The sequence below is a fragment of the Psammomys obesus genome, unplaced genomic scaffold (genome assembly GCF_907164565.1).
Source record: "Psammomys obesus unplaced genomic scaffold, mPsaObe1.curated_primary_1811, whole genome shotgun sequence".
Classification (NCBI taxonomy): domain Eukaryota; kingdom Metazoa; phylum Chordata; class Mammalia; order Rodentia; family Muridae; genus Psammomys; species Psammomys obesus.
The window spans coordinates 4,673,694-4,697,528 of NW_026596079.1; the positions used below are offsets into that span (position 1 = coordinate 4,673,694).

Genomic DNA, 23,835 nt, shown 5'->3' on the forward strand with positions numbered 1-23,835 from the left:
ACACACACACACACACACACACACACACACACACACACACACACACACACACACACACACTAAACCAAAAGCCCTGTGTGGTGGCTCACACCTGTATTCCCAGTACTCATGATGCAAATACGGGTGCATTGTGGTGAGTTTGAGGCCAAGCTAGGCTACATAGTTCCAGGACAACCTGATCTATAGTTTAAAAACCTGTATTAAAAACAAAACAAACAAAACAACCCCCCCAACAAAGCAAAAAAAAAAATATGGTACGTAAACTGGATGAAATGGCCATATCTATAATTTTAGCACTCTTGGGGCCTGGAGAATTAGCAGTTCAAGGCTATCCTGAGCTACATATTGAGTTTGAAGTTAGTTTGAGCATTATAAAATTCTGTATCAAAAATTTTAAAATAAATATTGACATGACTGGCAAACATGAGCTGGACAAGCATGACACTAATGGGACCTGCCAAATCAGATGGGGAAGAGCCCACAAGGCCTTGAAGCTATCCAAGGAACTACAGGCAACTAAAAATGCTGCGAGAGGAAGAAAAGGGAATGCCAGTTGGGTATTCAATATCAATTGATCATCCCTGATAACATATATGAAAATAATATTATATGGACTGAGGAGGTTGTATTTAGGGATATTTACATATTTACACATACATATATGCATGTAATAACAATTAATGGAAAAAAGAGGCCATGAATTTGAAGGAAAGCAGAAAAGTTATATGGAGAGTTGGAAGAGTAAAATTGGAAGGGGAAGTACAATTATAATACTCCCCCCAAAGATTGCCCTAAGATACAATAAGTAAATGAAGAACCCGGGATAAGTGATAGTTAAGATTTTTGAATTATACTTTTAGGTTTCATCTATAAAAATACTTCCAATAGATTGCGTGCTCTTGGTGACTGTGGTGATAATGATGGTGATGAGAAGGGTATAGGGATGGACTGATGGTTTTAGATATTGGTCCTGGTGGTGATAACCACGGGGATGGTAGTGATGAGAAGGGGATGGTGAGAGGGGTGATGCTTATTTTGATAGTTGTACTGATGATGGCAACCATAGTGATAGTGATGGTAAAAGTTGGAGGGGGCGGTGGTAGAGGCAACGATTATGTTTGTAATGGTGCTGCTGACCGTGGTGACGATGAGGATCATCAGGTAATGACGGTGATGCAGATTGCAGCAGATGTTTGCTGGGAACTACTAGCACTAGCCTAAGAACTTCGTAGATTTTAGGTCACTTACAACTTTCACTGTAGCTCATAGTAGCTGCACTATGATTATCGCTCTCGTTTAGAAGGAAGAGAGGAGTCAAAGCAGTCTTTGCAGCAGCATGCGGCAAATGGTGAAGTCACGACCAAAGTACCAAATAACGATGATACTGTAACAAACAGCTATGAGTTTCTTTGAACTGCACTCTATGTGAAATGCTTCCACATGCCATTTAGCTGTTTAAGCCAGGCATTTTATGAGGAATATATCATTACTTACTTTTGTTGGTGGTGTTCACCTGTTAAGAAAAACACTACTTCTAAGAGGCTGAATGGTTCCTTCTCATCCCACAGTCAGTACTAGGAGCATAAGGAATATGTATATGGAGGAAGTCTCCAGAGAGCTCAGTGTGCAGAGCTGCCTGGTTACCCTGTCTCCACCTTCTTTCTACCTTTATTGCACAGCTGCTCTTCAAGAGCCACTGACGCTCACTTCGTCCTCTGTCTCACCTTCCTGGAAGACCTCACTTCTCTCGACTTTCTCTTTGACCTTCTGACCCACCTCTCACCATGGCCACAGATATAATCTAGGACCATTGTCCATCCTTCTGTCGTGTCTTCTGCCCACCACTATGGTCAGATTCGGGAAGGATATATCAGGCTCAAAGAACTGAATCCTGCATTCCTCCCAGCCCTTTTTGTTGGCTTATGTTCCCCTGTGAGACCTGCAGCTCAGCCAAACAATTTTACCAGCAATCTTTCAAGCAGGGCTTGCTTCTGCTTGCTGTTACCATGGTTGGCAGCAATAATTTAGTAAGGAATTTGAAGAACTGATGAAAGCACTACAGCATACTTTTATATTTGCGGCATAGCTCTAGTGAAATTTTCTGTGACTTGATTAGTCTTTTCTGCTTTCTTTCCCAGGGAAGCCAAGGAGAGCGTGGTGCAGAGGGTGAAGTGGGACAGAAAGGAGATCAGGTAAAGCCTATTTCTGTCATGAAGAAGCTTGCACTCCAAGAAAGTCTCACTCATCAGTGTCCACCCACCAATTCTGATGTCATTCTCTTTTGTGCCTACAAGAATGCTTGAGTCTTTCTTGTCAGCTTTCCATCTTGACCTCTCTACTTACTCTTGTCCTGATCCATCTCTCAGTTGTCTGAAGAGCCTACATCTTTCCATTTCTCCCACCTCTACCTGTCTGCCCTCCCTCACCCCATTGCTTCAGCAGGGCATGAGAACGCCTTTAATCCCAGCAATCAGGGAGGTGGAGGCAAGCAGATCTCTGTGAGTTCAAGGCTAGCCTGGTTTACAAAGTGAGTCCAGGACAGTCAAGGCTACACAGGGAAGCCCTGTCTCAACAAATCTAAAAAAGAATAATTTTTCTGGTTCCATCTAGATATAAGAGCTTTAAGATATCATCCTTCTTGTTTTTATGTGCATCTTCAGCCACTGCCACATGCCCCTCCCCCACACCAATGGTATTTGTCAAAGCAAATACTTTCTTTTTTATTAATATTTTTTATTTTTAAATAATTTTATACATTCACTTGTATCCTAGCTGTAGCCCACTCCCTCTTTCCCTCCCAATCCTCCCCTCCCTCCCTCATCTCCTCCCTGCCCCCTTCCGAGTCCTCTGAGAGGGGGTGTCCTCCTCTCCTGCAAATACTCTTTCAAGACAATCATTTTTACAAATATTGTGAGGAACTATCTTTATGGGGTCATGAAAGACACATGAAAAAAAGACCCTTTTTGGTCTGAGTCTTCAACCAAACATGTCACTGGGCTTAGGAGGCAGACTCTAGACTGGTTTTTGAAACTTGTTATTTATCCCAAGTAGAAATCTTTTATTTTTTTTATTTTTATTAATTACAGTTTATTCACTTTGTACCTCCCTGTAGCTTGCTCTCTCCTCCCCTCCCAACCCTACCCCCCCCTTCTCCACCCATGCCCATACCCCAGTCCACTGGTAGGGGTCTTCCTCTCCTTCCTTCTGCTCCTAGTCTATCAGGTCTCATCAGGAGTGGCTGCATTGTCTTCCTCTGTGGCCTGGTAAAGAAAATTAAGAAAAATAGATATCTTTTCAATGAGTCACCTTTGAAGAGTTAAGTTTTATGTCTTTCTAGGGTCACCCTGGAGTTCCAGGCTTCATGGGCCCACCAGGAAATCCTGGGCTGCCAGTAAGTAGACTAATGGCCTTTATCTCTTGGTTTTGGCATTCAAGGCATGTGTCCATATTCATGGAGATCTATCTTATTTTAAGAGATAGGTTTAACTTTAAATCATCCAGGGATGAGAAGGAAGTGAGTGGGATGAATATAGAGGGGTTTGAGTAGCCTTGAAGGTTGGGATGATCAAGGTCACCTTGGGCTTGAGGATTCCTGGAAAAGAACTGTGAGACTAGTATTTCAATGTTAGGATCACAAGTAAAGATCTTCTTTACATCAAACTTGAAGATGTCCATATGAGCCCAGAATCTCTCCGACGTTCTGCAATCAATAGCTAATAATTTCAAATTATCGTTCACTGTTGTTCTTTTTAACCACCTATTGTTATTCTCTGGCATCTTTAATAACTAAAGAATTCACTATTAAAACAATCCAATTTATTGTGCCACTTAAGAAAATACTTTTTTTGCTCATATAGTAGCTGTGGCCAAGACCTTGACACAGAGACTCAACAATTATCTGTTCCCACAGATTAGTCATGTTGTTTTTCTGCTTGGAACCAACTGCAGTTGCAATTCCTAGATTCATTGAAGGTAGCCATGACAACAAGCAGTGGCAATTGCTGTCCCTGCTGAGTCCAGGACCCCAGAGATTTCTATGGCTTCTCGGTGAAACTCTGTCTCTCAGACCCTTGCGAACAAGGCTACTTTGAATGACTCAAAGCCCACTGAGAAGGAAACTATGCCAAACAGAAACCAGGATTTTAAAATAAATTTTGGAAAAGAGGGTCAGTTTGGATTATGAAGTTAAAATTATGAAATTAAGCTTGCTTTGTTGTTTTATGCTTTTTAAAGATTCTGTGTATGTGTCTTCACTTGTGTATGTGCACATGTATGTATGTATGTATGTGCAGAGGATGCCCACAGAGTCCAAAAAGGGAGCATCAGAGCTCCTCAAACTGGAGTGACAGATGTTTGTAAGATGCTATGTGGGTGCTTTGAACCAAACCCATGTCCACTGCAAGAAAGTACTTTTAAACTTTGGACCGTCTCTTCAGCCCTTGCTTTGCCATTTTAAATAGCAACTCATTGGTTTCTAGTTCTGTTAATTGATTAAAAAATCAAACTTTTTAAAAAAGTATTTGTTTAATGAAGTCATGTGAGAGCATGAAACAGCAGTTGTCCATTCCCAGTGAACGTCTACATCAAGTTCATAAGAATTTCAGTCATCTGAAAGAATGAAAAGTTTACTTTAAACCTTTGGTTGATATGAACGACTTACCCACTCCTCATATTTATGGTTCTACAGCTTTTATAATTCTTCAGCTTCAATTCCTACCTTGTTATGCTGTGTCTTTTATGAAAGAAATGATAAGGGACTGATTAATTTGTTGTCATTGAACTGCACAGAATTTTTAAATTCTTTCCAGAGTGCTACTTAGTAAATTATGTTGCATTGTATTTGCGTATTGTCCCAGTAAGCTTTCTATTGCTGTGATAGAACACCATGACCATGAAGCAACATGGGGAATGAAGGATTTATTTGGCTCACACATCCCGGGTCACATTCCATCACTTAGGAAGCCAGAGCAGGAACTCAAGGCAGTAATATGTATGCAAGATCTCAAGGAATCACCATGGAAGACCTCTGCTCACTGGCTCACTCTTTATAGCTTGCTTTGTCCGCTTTCTTCTATCGCTTAGGACCATCTCTCCAGGGGTGCTACTGCCCTAAGTGGGCTGGGCCCTCTCATAACAATCATTAATAAAGAAAATGTTCCACAGGTATGCATACAGACCAATCTGATGGAGGTGTTTTATCACTTCAGGTTCCCTATTTTCAGAAATTAGCTTGTGTCAAGCTGACAAAAATTATCCATCACACCTATTTTATTGTTAGATCCCAAATCAGGCAAAGAAAGTCCTGACAAAGATGGGACTCCAGTGTCTACTGGGGAGAGGCATCCACACTAATCAAAGAGGGGCATATGACAGATATTCCTCTTTATAAAAAAAATCAGTTATTGGTAAATAATTTCTTGTCATGATAGTATTATGATCCAAGTGCACCCCAGTCAGCTGAGGATCACACAGAATGAAGACAGGGGTAAGCTGTCACGTTGGAACCCACGTTCCAAAGCTAGAACGTGGGTCTAGTACCTTCCTGCCAGAAATTGCTATAACTCAGATCTCCTTGAGCACCATAAAGCACAGGTCCTGGCTTTGGATTCTCGTGCAAAATGATGAGTCTGAGACACAGAGGGAACTGCAATCAGAAGGCAGTGTGTCTCTTTTCCAGTTGAGGAATGCTTGCCGCTTATGTACATGTTTACCGCACTTCTGTTTTGTGCCACACTTTGTGCTACTATGCTGGAGTTTAGGTGATGAATCAGCCCTTAGGTTCAGAGGTAACCAGACTGGCCTTTATGCATCAGCGTTTATTATTTGTTAGGTCCTCTGTAAGTGTTCCATGATCTAGGCTCCAAGCCCACAGAGCTCTTTCCTCATGTATTTTCTGCTCTCGGTCAGTGTCCTTCCACCAGATAAAATCTTTTCCACTTTCCTGCTTTACTTTTTATTCCAAATTCAAAAAGTCCAGGATGTGGCAGAAGAAACCTTTGCCAAATTTGTGTAGAAAAATCTAGATTTGAGATAGAAAGCACATTATTTTGCTGGTTTTGGATTGCATGTGTCATTTCGCTAAGAACTTCCTGCTATTTGTTTAAATATTACTGATGTTCCTATAGTTCATGAATATTACATTGCTTCTTATCTGGCCCAGGAAATGTAGGCAAATCAAACAGCATTCTACCCTAAGAACTTGCAATCCATAGAAAATCAGCCATATTTACAGCAAGTTTCCTTGAGGCGCTATAATATGGTTACTTTCCTTACTATAATATGGGTACTTCTCTGATCCTATAACATGGCCAGCAACTACAAAATATCACTCAATCAGTACATTAACCAACCAAAGGCCACTGATTAGTTATCAATAAGTTCTGAGAGAATATGTTGATTATGCTTCCATGATTAGTCAATAACTGTCGTGGCTGTTCCTTGGATGTCATGTGATATTAAGTGGCCCATTGTGCAGAGTCCTTGGGATGTTTCTGGTGATGGCTAGTTGTTTACATGTGTTGCCTTTTGCAGCCTACTCAACAACCCACTTGCGGTTGTTGCTCTTTCGTTTTTCTGTCATCATTTCACAAAGGAACTGAGATGCAGAGGGGCAGAGTAACTTGCACCAGATTGTAGAGGTGAAGATCTGGATACCAGATCGTATCCAGGGAGGATACGCACCCAGAATTCCGAGTCCAAGGTTTCTGTCCGAGCCAATCCCTCTGTCATGCATGAAGCACTTCTGAGTCACCTCAAACATTTCTCATCTCCTTAGGATGTAGGAAATGTATATTCTTTATAGAGCAAGAAACCAAGCTTAGAGATCACACACAGCTTAGGAATGCTGGCAAGAGGCAGATGTCTAAATTCTGCCTAAGAACTGCTCCCGAGGCAAACCCAAACATTAGGCAGAATCCTAACAGGGACTCCTGCAGAGGAGGACAAGGAAGGATCAGAGGAGCCAGAGAAGTCAGGGACACCTCAAAAACATGGCCCACAGAGTCAACTGACTGGACCTCATGGGGGCTCACAGAGATCAGGGAGCCTATAGGGGTCTGACCTAGGTCCTCTGCATGTATGTTATGCTAAGTAGCTTGGTGTTCTTGTGGGACTCCTAACTGTAAGAGCAGGGACTGTCTCTTACTCTTTTGCATGCTTGAGGAACTCTGTTCCTCCCACTTTGTGCAGCCTTGATGTGATGGTATGTGCCCGGTCTTACTGTAGCTTGTTATGCTGTGTTTGGTTGATTTCCCTGAAAGGCCTGTTCTTTTCTGAGAGGAGGCGGAAGAAAGGATAGGGGGAGGATCCTGGGGAGAAGGAAGGGAGTCATCGAGAGATTAGGAAAGGGAAGAGAGGGGGAAACTCCCATCCAGATGTAAAAGATGAGAGAGTAAAAAAATAATTTCTCTCTTTATCGCCTAGCTAGTTCTGCCCCTACTCCCATATGATTATTCAAAAATTCTGACTGAGTATTTAGTATGTTCAGGGTTCGTCTTACTGGGATATCAGACATTGGCATGTGCTGCAGCAAAAATATATACATACATATAGATAGATAGATAGATAGATAGATAGATATGAATGTATGTAGATATGTAGATATATACCTACATATATATATGTATCTACATAATATATTATGTAGATACATATATATATATGTAATATATTTTCTCCTTTGTAGATATATATCTACAAAGGAGAAAATATATTACTGTGGTTTGTGAGGGTTCAGTGCTTGAATTTCTCAGTCTTGTAGGTAGCAAATATCTCTCTGAGAAACTGAGAACTGCGTTGAGCCTGTGGACATGCAGAGGAGAACATAGGCAGAAGGAACATCACCCTCAAAAGGAGTGATACAGATGCATGCCTGGGGCTCACCCTGCACTGCTCCTTACCTCTCTGGACCTCTTCTTCCATCTTTTAGCCTGACTATCTCTTCATCCATAGGTTGACACAAGTTATCCTCTCCATAGTCTCTAAGAAGATAGACCCAGGTGTTCACCTATTGGTCTGTGTCCCAGTAAGCTCCTTCCTGACATTAGTTGGGGATGTCAGTTACAAGTGTAAAGCTTGTCTTAGGGGTGACTGGCCGGTCATTGCTTTGCTCCTTCCTGAAATGTTGGCTGCTCCTCTAGCCTCAGTCCAATTGCACTTGAAAGTGGTCTTCTGCCTTGTCTTTCTTCATAGGGAGCAGATGGAAATGCAGGAACTGCAGGATCACCAGGACCCCAAGGACCCCCGGTAAGTACTGTGCAAGAGAGAATCATCCTTAAGTTGACCTTAAGGATGTTTTAGGGCCCCATGTTTTCCAACTCTGTCCCTTCCCTCTCCTATTGTGAGCCCCCACATTCCTGAAATTCTGTTCAGGAAAAAGGTTTCTTGAAGGGGACACGCAAGGTAAATTGCCTTCCGCTAGGTGTCTCATTACTTTGCCACTAAAATGAAGATTCTGATAGAGTGGTCTGTTGGCCTTTGATTTCTCAAGGCAAGCTCTAAATGTATATTCCATCTCTCCTTGGTAAAGTAGTTTCTGTTTGAGCAACCACAGGTGAGTGGAGAAGCCCACTTTGTGTTGTGATGTGCTCAAGTACGTATCAGGTAGGAGACAGCTCTTTTGTCACAAAAGCTCAAGGAGGAGGTAAAAATCAGAAAGGATGGCCATTCATTGGTCAAGGTCCCCAAATCATAGCTCATGCGGTTGGCAGTTGACCTCAGTGCTGTTTCTCTTAAAACTAATAATTCTTTTCTTTGCAGAAAGCTGATAGAACCACATTTGACTTTGGTGCCATAGAGCAAAAGCTGAAATAGCGGTTGTGAGGCATTGTGCTGGTTGAATACATGAATGACATTTAGAGATACATTCACTATATCAATATCCTTTAACCTTTCTGACTTCGCTCCAGCTATTTTAGCCTTGAATCATTATACCGTTTTATGAATAAGGAAAGCACCTGACATTTAATGGAAGAGTAAGCATTGCCAACCACTGGTTACAGGAAGCTCAGCAGCAGAGTCACAGAAACTGAGGTTGAGCTCTTGCCCTTGTATCTCTGGCAAGCTCCTGTGCAGAAGGACCCTTAGGGTACAGTCAGCAACAGCACATCCTTCTTAGCCGGCATGGAATACAGTGCCCAGTAGACGAAGGCATACAGGAAATTAATGTTCAGCTTGGGACTTAAGTCAATTTGAAGACTATCGGTTTGGTGTTCTTTCTACTATTTCACACCAACTCACCGTGGAGCACTGAGATTGAATAACTGACAGCCCCTTGGCCCTTTGTAGGATCATCCTGCGGTCAATCCGTTTGAAGCAACCCATGCATAAATCCCAGGACAGAAAACACTGCAGGCAGCTTTTTATTGATTCTCAGACCATAAAAGATTTTCCCAATAAAACTAATGGACTGTTTGCCTGAGGAGAATAAGATACTGAGCCCGGTTGTAAAATCATTACATCGCTACGAATTAAACTCTATTAAATAAGACTTTGATCCTACTGTGGGACCCCCTGGTAAGTTATGGGAGCAGTTGGAGCTGTCCGTAGTCCTAATAGATTACCATAAATATTAAGTCGGGATATGGTTGAAGTTTTCTTAGGAGAAACAATGTTGGCTGGGAAATATGGATACACACAGTTCATACAACCCTAAGTATTCTCATTGTTTTGAGTTAAAACATATGAATTACTTGCCATTGTTTTGATATGGCTTGAAGGGCAGCAGAATAATGTTAAGCCCTCCCAAAGTCACCTCCTATAATTACTATTATAAAACATGATGTCTATATAGCCATCATTTAATACTGAATGTTTTGAGGACATAACAACTCTGAAGCAATATGGGCGGGATAGTTAGATTGTTGGGGGTTTGTTGATCTTTTATAGCTGTCTTACAGCTATTTATTTATACAGCAAGGAACTCGAATTTTCAAAGCCAAGACTTAATTTGAAAAATAAAATCATTATTTTTCTGTTTTTTTTTTTTTTTGCCTTGATTTCAATTAGTTGCTTCATAAATATTTAAATGTTCATTTCCACAGCCAGTGAGTGGTACAAGCAAACTTAGGGACAAAGCCCCACATCACCTTGTGAACACTCAGCGGTGAGGCAGACTGGGTCAGGTTGTTCTGGAAGGTTGGTGGGGCTGGCTCTAGGTGCTGGAACATGTTGCTGGAGGAGTGTTAGAGGGTGTCTGTCCACTGTGTTTATCTCCTGGCCCCCTATGACAAGTGGACTGCTTTGTAAATAGTAGAGAAGTATTTACGATAGCTGTGGAGTCAGGAGGCAGGGTCCTCTCCTGAACTTGCCTCCCTCACCTGAGAATCAAGTGAGTGATGAAGCTCAAGGCTTAGTAAACTTTATCTGTGAAGAAACAAATAGGAAACATTTTAGACTCCGTGAGACACAGTTCTCTGTTGAAACTCAGCTGAGCTCCAGTAAGGAGGCCTGTAACATAGACAATACATATGATAATGGAGTATGGATTTCTACTGATAAAAGTTTATTTGCAAGAACAAGCAGAGGACTGGGAATTGTTGACCCTGTTCTGGAATCACTATTTATATTCCCCGTTTTAAGGTTTTTGAAACTACGAACATTTAGGAAAGTGTCCAGAATGCTCCATTATGAGCATTTAAAATTCCCCGGTGTTAGCTAAATATTTGCTCCACACTAATGGTGTATATGCACACTATTTGCAAATGTGATGGTAGCCGCTATGATGGAGGAAAGATGAGTGCTGTGTTTCACTGGTTTGCTCAGTATGCCTACATCCCTCAGGCAGTATGTCCAGAGAGTCCTAAAAGTCTTGCAATGTAATTCTGTGAAGACACTGTGTTCCCCAAATTTAAATGAACTCAAAGGCATATCGGATCCTACATAACTTTTCTTAGAATTACAAGTAACTTTTTAGATGCATATAGAACGTGTGGATGCCTTGCAGACTCTTCTAACAATGATAAAAGTAAAGCACGATCCTTCTGCTCCGAACTCAAGTGTCTCCAAAACAGTCCCTCAGAGGTATAAACATGTGTTGCTGCTGTCTTGTTTGTTTTTTTATAATTGGCTAAAAAACAGTTTTTATGCAGTACAAATAATGCTTAATAAAGTGTGTTTTGGTCCCCTGATGAGACTTTTCTTGTAAAATCTGTAGCAATGTAGAATAAACACACTTTTGTTTGTTTTCACTTACATTTTGAGGATAAAATCACAACCCTATAAAATATCCCATTTTATGTGATTAGAATGTTAATCAGAATCTTATCTTGCGAAGGCACGGGGAGGGGATTAGAAAGTCATCAAGGCTTCTTCATACTCACGGCAGGAACACAGTGACAGGAACTGAGCAGTGTTATCAGAACAGTGGCTGAAGTCCTGGTAGCAGCTCTACGCCCATCATGAGTAAATAGGAAACAAAGTACTGATTGATGCAGTTTGGCAAACTAGACTTTCAAAATAACATCCTTCTTCCACGGAGGGGATAATGACTTGTAGCTATTTCTGGATAAAGGTTTCCTGTCTCTGGGGAAATAACATAATGAAAATAATGAAACTGTTGCTCACACAGGCCTCCAGGTCAGTCTTTCACTTGGGCTGGGTTCTGTAAGTGCAGCACCCCAGGGTCCTAGGCTGTGCTGTGAGAAGAGACAAATGTTGAGGTGGATCTGGAGCCATGTCATGTGAACTCCAATGTTCCAAATCTTCTGCTGTCTTCTGAAGTGGGGTCGTCGAGTCTCTAGAATGTAGGCTGGGTCTCTCCATGATAGCATTGTATGAGCATGCTTTGTTGTAGATGCCACAGCCCTTGAGAGGGGCATAGTCTGTGAATCAAGTCGGCTGCCAGAGAACTCTAGTTTTCAGCCAAGATTCCTTCCATCTCACAGCACAGCCCCCTGTGGGATTTATTTTCAGGAGAGCTGACCAAAGACTTCATGATGTGTTTTGTTTTTGTTGTTTTTGTTTTTTTGTTTTGTTTTGCTTTGTTTTGGCTCTCTTAGGGCAAAGAAGGACCTCCTGGTCCCCAAGGTCCATCAGGCATCCCAGGAATCCCAGTAAGTACCACTTTGAAGCGTTTGGGTAGTCTGGTTTCCCATCAGAAAAAAAAATAGGCAAAATGTATTCCAGCCATGTGTGGTAGTGCATACCTATAATCCCAGCACTAGGGAGGTGAGGCAGGAGTTAAGGCTTGCCTGGGGTACAGGAGATACTATCAAAAAATCCCCCCCCCAAAAACAAACCAAACCAAACAAAAACTCCCTCTTCCCCGAAAAGAATGTATTAATGTGGCCACCAGTGGAATTTATGATATTTTAGAAGATTAGAAGAAAAACAATCTTCAACCTGGTTATTAGAAAGGACAACAAAATTTCAGTGGAGTGCACCTTAATCTCATTTTATGCTAAAAAACTGGTGGTTTCTTAACGATTTAAATAGTTCTCATTTTTTTCTCTCTTATAGTTACACACATATACACATTCCTACATGTAATATAGGTACAATATATGTGTCCTACAGACACATACATGTTTTTATTTATAGCACTGATATCACATACAATTTGCATATAATATGTAATGGTGGCATATTACATGTGATATTCCTCTGTTGCTTCATAAAACACAACAATGGGCAGTTTCATGTGCAAAGCAGTTCTCTGTTTCCCTTAGGGTGACCACCTGGAGTGGAGTTTAATTGTTATGTTGTAATATTGTAGTTATAGCCAAGGATCTGGACATACGCTGCAAAATTACCTCATCACGCAAATGTTTGTTCTCCATTCGACAACTTAACGTACACCTCAGGAGAGCTGAGCTCTCTAGCTTATGCTGATTGCCTGGGAAAGCTTTCTCTCATGGGAATAAGCTCCTATGATGGACTGCCCACAGCATCCCACTCTGGCTCCATCACGTGCGTTCTTTTAGTCCAGTCACACTGATTTTTTTTTTTTTTTGATTCCTAGAGTGTGCTATAAGCCTCTCCTGCCACAAATGATCACCTCCAAGCCACAGGGATTTTGCGTGGACATTCTTGCCACCCCAGAACAATCTCTGGTTACCCCTCTGCCCTGGTTGATGCTCTGTAACTCTTGGGTACTGGGGAAGGGTCCAAGGATTTCAAACACTCTAGGCAAACACTCTACCACTGAGCCACTTCCCTTTGCCCTAATTCAATTTACCTTCTGTTTTCCTCCTTTCTGGATTCATTATGTGTACATGTATGTGAATGTAATGACATATGTGTACATACTTTATGTGTATGTTATTGTTATTTACTGGCTCTGATAAGACCTAGTATGTTGAGCATGCTAGGCCATCGCAGACTCCTAGTTGAAGCCTTTAGTCTTAACCCCAATCTCAAGCCAGATGTTCATTCCTGCTTCTTTCTCAGCCAGGTTGAACTACCTGTCTCTCTTTTCTTTCTTTTTGAATCTTTACTCTGGCTCTGGTCATATTCCTTCCTTATATTATTTATCATTCAGCATCTGTAGTTAGGAAGTTATGGGTTTCAGTTTCTGTGATGAGGGCATCTGCTTGTGTTCAGCCTTAGGTCCTCACACAGCAAAGAGTAGTAAGAGAAATGTGAGAGTAGTTGGCTAGATCTCTGAGGTCCCTTCTTACTCAACTGTCTAACAAGCATGAGGGAGGAGGCCTCTCTGGATAATCGTCATGAAAACCATTGTAACCTTTTGAGGTTCACAAATCCGAAGTGTTAGTGTGGAGCTTATACGAACTACAGTACTGGAGATGGGTGCATCATGTAGCTGCTACATGAGAAGTGATTTGATTCTATCAATAGTAAAGCCAAGTAAAGAAAATCCCCAGTTTGGGTCTTGCACCAACCACTTGTAATTAACACGGGGTGACACTAGAGGCAGAAAGCCATAGAAATAATCATGCTGTTTCCTTACATCTGCCCAGGCCTCTTCCTCACTCTTCTCCTTTCTGGCCTTTAACACTGAGGTCAAAGATCTTACTTTCCATGCTGTCTCTACTTATCCTCTCCTCTGCCTCTGCACATTCAATGTAGCCCTAGTCATACCTTTCTAGCACCTGTTGCCACTATTGACTCTTGTACAAAGACCGGGCTTGCACTGGCTTTCTTCTGTGCATAGCTGTGGGCCATCCTCCCTGTGGCTTCCTTCCCTTCCAAGATTACCCAGACTTTTTCTGTCAAGTTGATCCTACCAGACACATCTTCCTTTGCCTTCTCCCTGGACACTGAGAATCATGACGACTTCCATGTGCATCAAATTCATCATATTTTACTGTGTATCCTTAGACAGACCCATGGCCTCCCAGCAGGGTTAGGTATGAACTTGAACTAGACTTAAGACCAGAGGCTGAGGCGATAGGATAGCTTAACTCTTAAGGATGCTTGCTGTCCTTGTAGAGATCATGAGGTCAGTTGCCAATACCCACACCAAGAAACCCACATTTGGATTCAGGTGGCATGGGAGTGCACTCTCTTCTGTCTTATCTTTGCCCTCTTCTGAGAACCTGAATATGTACCCGTCTATTAAATAAAATTCAAGGTTACAGTATCCTCACTTAGAACTGAGATTAACTGGGGTAGAAGGACGAGAGAGAGAATCATATCTTGGTTTTGTGAAGAGAGTTATAAAGTACCACTGGACTTTCTAGAACCAAGCAACTCCCAGCCCTTGTTTTTTGCATCCCCTAATGCCTCAGGGACACTGATAAGTTTTTTTTTTTCTGTGTGATTTCTTATTCCCCATTAACCACACCGTTTCAACTCACTCATCAAAGAGGCCCATGGTGAGGACCATAGTAAGAGCTTTTGTACATAGATAGCAGGGATCGTGATGAAATCCGTTTGGTCTGCATTTCCAGAATCAGCTCCTGACTTGGAAACGCACATCCAAACTCTAGGGCTTGGGGAGATAACCCCATACTGCCAACTGAACATAAGGCCGCTGCTACACAGCGAGATGTACATGGGATCCCTTCGTGTCTGTCTTCCCTACTCGCTTATCTTCCCTGACCTAATAAGCAATTTGAATTTATCTTGCAGGGAGAAGAAGGCAAACAGGGCAGAGATGGAAAGCCAGGTCCTCCTGGAGAACCGGTAAGGGACTCAACACTAACCCATATGCCAAAGCCATCTCTTCTCAGCTCTTTGGGGATGTTGAAGGGCTCCTATAATCCAGACACACAGTTGTGTCCTGTGCACCACTTTCCTTTCTTCTCATAGTTCTGCAAGAAAAAAAACAGCCCTGCTTTGCAGCTGATAAAACTGTGTTTTAAGTTGGTGAGCTGACCAGCCTAGAGTCGCATAATGGTCTGGTGACAGTCCAGGAATTTCAAATTCAGCTCTCCCATCCTTCCACACTGGGCTTTGCTGTCCATGTAGCCTTAGCCTTATGGATATGGAAGGGGATTTGGGGGCAAGTGAGCTACCACTGCCTCCTGATCTTGAGAGCCACGTCCCAGCTTTATGTTTTAAATCTGTCCTGCAGGTGTTTGTTGTTGCTTTTACTTTTTTTTTTTTTAATGACATTCATTAGGAACCTCAGTGAGGTGGACAGACAAAGAGCTCCTGAGGTTGTCTTGGTGGGCCTACAGCTGCATGGCTTATCTATGACTTCAAAGTCTTCTCATGGTGACTCTTGCCTGGATTCAGGGTTCTGTAATGATGATATGACTCTACAGTTTCCGGCATTACTTTTGCCTTCATGAATCTAGAGCTGGGGTATGGCCACAGCAGAGAGAAACAATGCAACACAAAACAAAACAACACCTTAGCAAATCACTTGCTTTGTAGGGAAGATACGGGCTGCAGGGATAGGTTGAGACCTAGGTTCCCCCACTAGGCAGCTCTAGGAAGAGTGAAAGCTCTCCCCATGGCTCTTCATGAAGGGAACAGGCAGGTGACTTTCTTCTCCATGGCATTTTAGTTACTGTTCATTTTAAATATTTTTAATTGCATTTGCTTGTTTATTTGTGTATATCGAGGCAGTGCACAGGCAAAGATCAGAGGTCAGTTTGCAGAAATTGGTTCCCTCCTCCTATCATGTAGGTCCTGGAGCTCTAACTTAGGTTGTCAGGGTTGGCAGCAAGTGCCTTTAACTGCCAGCCATCTCACTGGTCCCATCTCTGTCTTTTAAGTTAATAGTCAATTAATTCATAGCCAATCAACTCATCAGTTAATTAATTAATTAACATTTATGCGTCTGCATTTCTTTATGTGCACTGTGACTGTGCAGCGCCAGGGACTGGGGCAGACAAAAGGTATCATATTTCCAGAGATTGTAGTTACAGGCAATTGTGATATAGTGCTGATGTAGGTGCTGGTAACAAAAGCAACAAAAGTCTGATCTATCAGAAGAATAGCAAGGTCTCTCCACAGCTAAGCTGGCTCTCCAGCCCCCCCTTTTAATATTTTAAAGCAAGGTTTATGTAGTTAACCTTGATAGAACTAAATTTAATATAAGTAATGAAATTATTTTATGCCCAGTACCAGCAATGACAATAGCAACAAAGTGGCTTGGACGCTGGAGTTCCTCCTCATGTGACCCTGAGTGAGTCAAGCAGCCTCTGTAAGCTTCAGTCTCCTCCATGTAGATGGAGCATAATATGCTAACTTGCTAGAAGTTGGGGATCAAATGAGGTGAAGAATGCACAGCACACCAGGTTTATCTAACTCTTAATTATTTCAGTGAGGTCCTCCTTGCAACTGTCCTACTTTAACTCCCGGTGAGGTCAGAACCGTAGAGCCTTTACAGCCATTAAGTGGGATTACATAAAAAGTTTTTCTAGCGAGGTTCATGGTCCGTTTAATTTGCTTGGCCATAAACTATTATGAGTCATTTGAAATCTTACACAGCTTGCCCAAAGCACCTTCTTCATTACCTTATACTGTTTGTTGTTTGCAACATCCCAAGCTCACTGCTGAGGGGGAAAGAAAGAGCCTTTCCAGGGAGAGCAACGTGGGATGCTCCAAGGAGGCGGATGACAGACAGAGAGTGGAGGGATTGTGACAGAGTGCAGAAGGGATAGAGAGGTATTCTTGGGAATACCTGGGGCCAGGAGCAGCCAGACGTTCACTCCATTTCCCAAATAAACCCCAACAAAGTCCAGGATTATGGATGTTCTTATTGTCCCCGTATGAGGAAACTGGAGCTACACAGAAGCTAACACCTGGACCAAAGTCTTCCAGCTGGCGAGTGAAACTCTGGGAATTGTATCACTGAGGCTGATCCAGATCCCAGTGCTCAAAGCCACAATCTAACTTTGTGCTGAATAAGAATTGTCTCTACAGCCCAGGGTCACTAGTCTTTGTTCATTAGTTTATTGAATGCCTGCACCAGGGACTGTCACTGTGGTTCAAGACCAGTCCTATTTTGAGAAAGCAAGGATCACACAGGAGATAGCTGGTTCTCATGGACCAGATCATGCTCAGTGATCCCACAAAGGTAGAACTCTGATCCCTGAGCTATGCATCCCTAAGTCTTCGTTCTGGCTTGCTGTGGAATTTTGCTTCAGAGTCTCCTTATAGTTTATTACACTGAGCTGGACTGGGAGGAAGTTGGCATAGAAAGGTGGAGTCTGGGATTCCCTGAGATCTTGAGGCAGAGACTCTGATGCTAGGAAGGTATTCTACAAAGTAAAGCCCAGAAACAGCTGATGTCCAGGTTCTTTCCTGAGAAATTATAAGGAGCAAACTGAGAATATCTGTATTTCCCATCACAGCATCTGCCCTTATGCTGGTGATATGTAGAAAGAGAATGGCAGGAGGCACTACAAGCCTCTTCTCCATTTTGACCCTTTCTTATGTAAGGGCCATAAACGGAGAAACAGATAGACAGATAAGAGGTAGATGACAGCCCAATGGATGGATGGATGTTCCAGTGTATAAATTAGGCAGATGTTTTGAATTGCCCATTGTTTAATGTTTTAATAAGATATAGTTGAGCATCTGCTGCTGTTTAGGATGACATACAGAGTATCAGTTATCATTTCAATTATAACTCTCAGTGTGTGTCCTTGAACAGATGACCTCACCTCTTACATGCAGCCCCCATGGGGTTTCCCTAAATGTTATCTGTCATTGGTTCTCAGTGAAGATTTATCATGATTCCAAATATCTTAGTGATGTCTAAAGCAGGGGTAAACCGCAATTGATACTGCCTATTTGTTTGTTAGTAATGGGGCTAGTAGTGGTAATCACTTTGTTTATGGGTCAAGGCCAAGACCTACAAAGTTAAAACTGAAGAAACAGATGCAGGGAGGAAATGACCACCCAACACCACACAGCTAGACTTGGATAAGAAAGTAAGTTTATCTTTGATCCTTGGAAAAGGATATGAAATTCCTCTCTAAATCAAAGAATGCCTCATTCCTTCTCCCTTCTCTTTCAATGCGAACATCATGGAAGTCTTCAAAATTTACTTTGTGTAAAAAAAAAAAAAGGAGAGAGATGCAGAGTATTTAGGGAAGGCCATGTTCTCAAGCTACAGTGAAGAAAGATCCAGATTTGGCCCAGATGCCCATTAAACAGTTCCCTGTCAACCTCTTCCTCTGCATCTTCTCCCTTACCTCTTAGACTTTCCTTTGGCCCTCTACTGCCTTTCTCAGGTAATGCTAAGCTGTGGACAATAATTTCATGTAGCAAGTGTGTGCTCGAGTTTCTTTGTATCTAAGAACATGGGGTTTGGAAAGGGCTGCGTGAATGAGATCACAGGCCCCTGTGAGTGGGACCACTGGCGGCCTGAGCAGAGTCTCTGCCTGGGTGACAGGAAGCTGAGGTATTCTTTAGCTTTGTCCTTAGAAGTCTAGTAAAATAAAATGGCTTTGATCTTCAATGTGGCCACTGGAAAAGTGTAATGGTTCATAGCCACCTTGAAGTGCCTTTGTGAGTCAAGTCATTAATAACAATTATGGTTTTATAGTTTCTCATCAGGGCAGAGCACTCTGACAGTAAAGGGGCCCTGTGAATGGTTAATTGGGAGGTAAGGCTTGAACTATCATCACCACAGAAAAACTAGAACACATCAGGCCTGAATATGCTCTGGAGATTGATCTTGAGGAATACCTTAGAAATTCTGGGGCCAGGGCTGATAACCTGCTTGGCCAGGGGCGTGTAGGAATGCAGTGGTATGAAGGGCAGGTAGCCAAATATCTAAAGATCCTGAAGATGGGAGCCTGAGTGTCTTCTTTTCTTCCTTAATGCAGGGCAAGACGGGAGAGCCAGGCCTACCAGGAGCAGAGGGAGCCAGAGGTCCACCGGTAAGTGTAGGTCCTACGCTGTTCCCAGGAAATTGTGCAGGGCTTCTGAGTTCCAGAAGTCTGTCATCCAAAATTCTGGTGCTTGTGTAACCAATTTTGCTTTCTCTGCAGGCTGCTCAAGCTTTTATCTCCTAGACTGCAAGCCATCCCATGCTAGTTAGTGTTTTAAACATTCTTCATTCTTTCCCTCATTATCCCAACTTTAACGGTCTCTACTCTGATTGGTTGAAGGGGAAAACCAGGGTGTTTGCTTATTTGTGGGATTTTGTTGTTTTGGGGACATTTATTTTATTTTATTATTTTATTTATTTTATTTTATTATTTTATTTTATTATATTTTACTTGTTTTTGGAGATAGGGTTTCATGTAAGCCAGGCTGGTCTTGAGCTCATCTTGTCAGTGAGAATGACCTTTCACTTGTGGTCTTGCTTTTACATTCTGCTTGTCGGGGTTACAGACTTACACCACCATGATGGGGTTTGCAGTGGTGGGGCTGGGGCTCAGGGCCCTGTGCATGCTAGACAAGCACTTTCTCCACTGAGGTCGATCCCTAGCCCCTTTCTTTAACTTCCTAACTAACCTCTTTTCAGTTGTGTAAGTTCATTCAACCTGCACAGTACAGTAATAGTGATACTAGGAAGAAAGGCAGGAGGGGTACAAGGCTGAACGTAAGTTGCTTCTAATTCTCCAACAGAGTAAAGGGCACTCAGTGTTTACTGTAGTACCAGGCTTAGTTTTACTTGAATGAATTACAACATTTCTGTACATCTTTTTTTTCCTTTTTTATTAAAAATCTATTTTTTATGCAAAAAATTCTGATCATCGTTTCCCCCTCCCCAGCTCCTCCAAGTTCCTCTCTACCCACCCTAATCCACACTTTTTAAAATGTCTCACCGGACAACAAATAAATATCTAAAAATCCACAAACAAACAAAATAGAATAGGGCAAAACAAACTGAAAAAAAAAATAGAATCAAAGAAAGAACGTTAGAAACACATAAAGATCCAGAGACTCACACTTTCACACACAGAAATCCCATAAAAACACAAAATCAGGAACTGTACTATATGAGTGCAAGACCTATAAGGTTTGAAAATAAAAGCACAGAGAGCATTATGAGGAGAAAAACATCCCTCTCACCCCCAAATCCTTAATTTTCTTTCGTAGTGTCCATTTACTGCTGGGCATGGGTCTGAAACACGGCTTGTCTACCCAGAGATTCCATTGGAGGAAACTAATTTTTCCTTTGCAAGAGGTTTTCAGGTAGAAATAGCTTCTGCTTTAGAGGTGGGAGCTAACAAAGCTGTCCACTTTCCCTTTCAGTGCTCAGACCCCATCTTTTCTAGAGCAGTGCAAGCTGTGTGGCTGCTGCCACACTCTCTGAGTTCATATGTGCGTCAGCCCTGTGTGCCTAGATGCCCTTGTTTCCTTGGTGTCTTCTATCCCACTCTGGCTCCCACAATCTTTTCAAGTCCTCATTTGCAAAGTTCCCTGAATGCAGAGGGGAGGGATTCCATGGGGACATCCCATTTAGAATTGAACGTTTCAAGTCCTCTAACTCTATATGGGTCTCTGCATTTGTTCCCATCACTGCAGGAGAAAGCTTCTCTGATGGCGGATGAGGAAGACACTGATCTTCGAGTATAGAAGAATGTCATTAGGAGTCGTTTTATTACTATGCTCTTTTAGCAGGACAATAATGTTACATTTTTCTCTTGGTCTGAGGGCTATTTTATTCTCAGGTTTTTGGCCACCTGAACAGTGTCAGGCATGGCTTCAGTCTCATAGAATGGACTTTAAATCCAATCAGATAGTGATTGCTCCCTCCTACAACTTTTGTGTCACTGTCGTACCAGTGTATCCTCCAAGAAGGTCACCACTGCAGATTGAAGGGTTTGTAACTGGGCTGATGTTTACCTTTCTCCTCTGATAATATGCAGAACAACTTTCAGTACTATGAACGATATTCTGTAAGGGTAAAGGCTCTAGGTGGGCACCAACTCAACTTCTCCATGTTCAGGGAGATGTGTAGGTATGTGGTTGTATAGACTCCTTCAATGGTGGGGACTTATCATCAGTTTATGGAGATCAGTCAGGAACCTTGGCAATAAATAGCCTTGAGGGTTTGAGGCTCTTTGGCCAACAACTCAATTCGATTTAACCCATTCCTGGTACTGAAGACTTCATTTGGTGTCAAGAGACATCTAGTTTAGGCTTTGTCTTCCCTGTTATTTGATGATTCCATTTAGATTTCTTTCATGTATGTATATATTTTAAGAATCGTCTACTGTCATAGGTTTCTGTATGGCCCCTCAAATGGCTCTTAGTTTTAGCAGTCCCTCCTTAGAGCTCCTCTTTTACCCCATCCTCCTCTTTTCTCCCCCTCTCCATTTAATGCTTCCATTCCAGTCCCCCATCCCATCAATTCATAACTATGTATTCTATTTTCCCTTCCTCATAAGATCATTCTCTTTCTCTGATTCCTTACTTTATACCTAATCTATGTGGTTATATAGATTGTAGCTATATCTAAATGTACATCTAATTATTGTACTAAACACATAATTTTCTATAACAATAAAATGTTTTAAGATTTTAATTTTTAAACACTTTACCTCTTTGCGCTGATGATTGTATACATACATATACATACATACATACATATATAATTTGTTAATTTAAAAAAATGTGATGATATTTAATGACAATCCCAAAACCCAATTATCCATCAAGAAGTAGCAGATGAAAATGCTGTTTCCTTCATGTTATTTTTCTTTTGAAAAATCAATAATTCATCTGGCTACTATTCATTAAAGAGGAAACAAAACATGAAAATCAATGTTCATTTTCCCCAGTCTCCCTGCTTCTCCCATGTGTAGCACGGGGATGAATGTTTGGCCTATGAAGACTAAAGCCACAAATCAGTGGCTGGTTGTTTTTTGCTAAAACGTACTTATAGTTGATGGTCGCATTAAATACTTTGGTTTTAAACATGACAAATTGCTGCTCACTGTGACACAGTCTCTTCACTTACAACTGAGTGATTCTGGTGAATAATGGTCCAGTTTCATCAGGTGGGTTTGGGCTTACAGAAATAAGTGGGGATCCCCGTGAGCTGGAGACCCATTTGTTGGGGACTGACTTAGGACTTGGACCCACTGCTACAACCAGGAATTTCAAGGTAGAGGAGCAGTTTAGACACCTCAGCTGGTGAAAGAGGTTGAATTCCTTTGGTTGGTCGCTGAGCCAGAGCAAAGCTTTGAAGAATAAGATGAGTTTGGAGAGAGATATACCTGGGTCTTTTCCTTTGTTATTTATTGATCAAATGGGGCCTTTCTGGACGACTGTTTACTGTGTAATGGTGATAACAGTAGCTGTCACACCTGTGCAGCAGCTGCAAAGGCTAACAGAAAGGAGGGTACCTATGAAACTGTCAGTCAAGTGTCTGGTAGTGTGGGGCTCCCTTAGTTGTGGTTTTTTTCCTGAGTTTATGAGATGAGCAGAAGTTCAAGTCCCTTCTTTGAGGCTAGCTGGCCTTGGGATTCAGTCATTTTTTAAACTTTATTTTAAATGTATTACAATTTATTCACTTTGTATCCCAGCTGTAGCACCCTCGCTCACTCCCTCCCAAACCCGCCCTCCCTCTTCTCCTCCCATGCCCCTCCCCTAGTTCACTGATGGAGAGATCCTCCTCCCCTTCCATCTGACCCTAGCCCATCAGGTCTCATCAGGACTGGCTGCATTGTCTTCCTCTGTGGCCTGGTAAGGCTGAAACCCCCAGGGGGAGGTGATCAGGGAGCCTGTCACTGAGGTTATGCCAGAGAAAGTCCCTGCTCCCCTTATTAGGAACTCCAGTTGGAGACTGAGCCTATGGGCTACATCTGAGCTGGCTACTATGTTCTAACAGCTTACTGTGTAATTTCTAGACAGAATGTCATTGAACACCAGATTTAGCCCAGATTTAGGTGAAGAAATTCCCATATATTTAGACTGAGATTCCATGTCCACTGGCCCTACTGGGTCCTATAGGGACCACATTCTGCCACTTCATCGTATTGCCTCATCCTCTAGAGGCCAGCAGATTGCATATTCTAAATGGCCATGGCAAGCGGAGATGCACAAATTTCATTTCTCAGTGGGACCTTAATACCCTGCAGGGCCTTTTAGGATGGAGTTCTCTGTGAGCTGGCCTTACCCCAGGACTTTCCACTCCCTACCTGTGTCTTCATTTGTTTGCATCATCAGATTAAATCAGAGTAGAGCCTTGTGGATGCACCCAAGATGTAACAGGATTTGATTCCATGGGCTCTCTGCCATCCTTGTGTTGAGATTGGCCATGGAGATGTGTCCTCTGTACAGATGGGCCTTTGTATGAATCATGGTAACCTCTTCACTATTTGAATGATTCGCAGGACTGGACTTAGGTTTCTCTATAAAATGGAAAAAAAAACAGAGCCTCTGTTTTAGGCTTTCAAGACTATGAAATGAGCACTTTTAATGGTTATATCATCGTGCAAAGTGGAATCCTGTAGAGGACCTTCTTTCTTTCCTGTTTTTTGCCTCCCCTTTCTGCTTTTCCTCTACCGTTTC

General features: G+C 42.1%; 1 protein-coding gene across 1 annotated transcript in view; it reads left to right on the forward strand.

Annotated features, from left to right (window-relative positions):
- Positions 1 to 23,835, forward strand: part of Col22a1 (collagen type XXII alpha 1 chain) — a 211,613-nt gene that overhangs the window by 161,541 nt on the left and 26,237 nt on the right. Inside the window, exons 46-51 of the mRNA XM_055626482.1 lie at positions 2,139 to 2,192; positions 3,338 to 3,391; positions 8,191 to 8,244; positions 11,997 to 12,050; positions 15,031 to 15,084; positions 19,191 to 19,244. Coding sequence (XP_055482457.1) covers positions 2,139 to 2,192; positions 3,338 to 3,391; positions 8,191 to 8,244; positions 11,997 to 12,050; positions 15,031 to 15,084; positions 19,191 to 19,244 — 324 coding nt within the window. The remainder of the gene's footprint in view (positions 1 to 2,138; positions 2,193 to 3,337; positions 3,392 to 8,190; positions 8,245 to 11,996; positions 12,051 to 15,030; positions 15,085 to 19,190; positions 19,245 to 23,835) is intronic.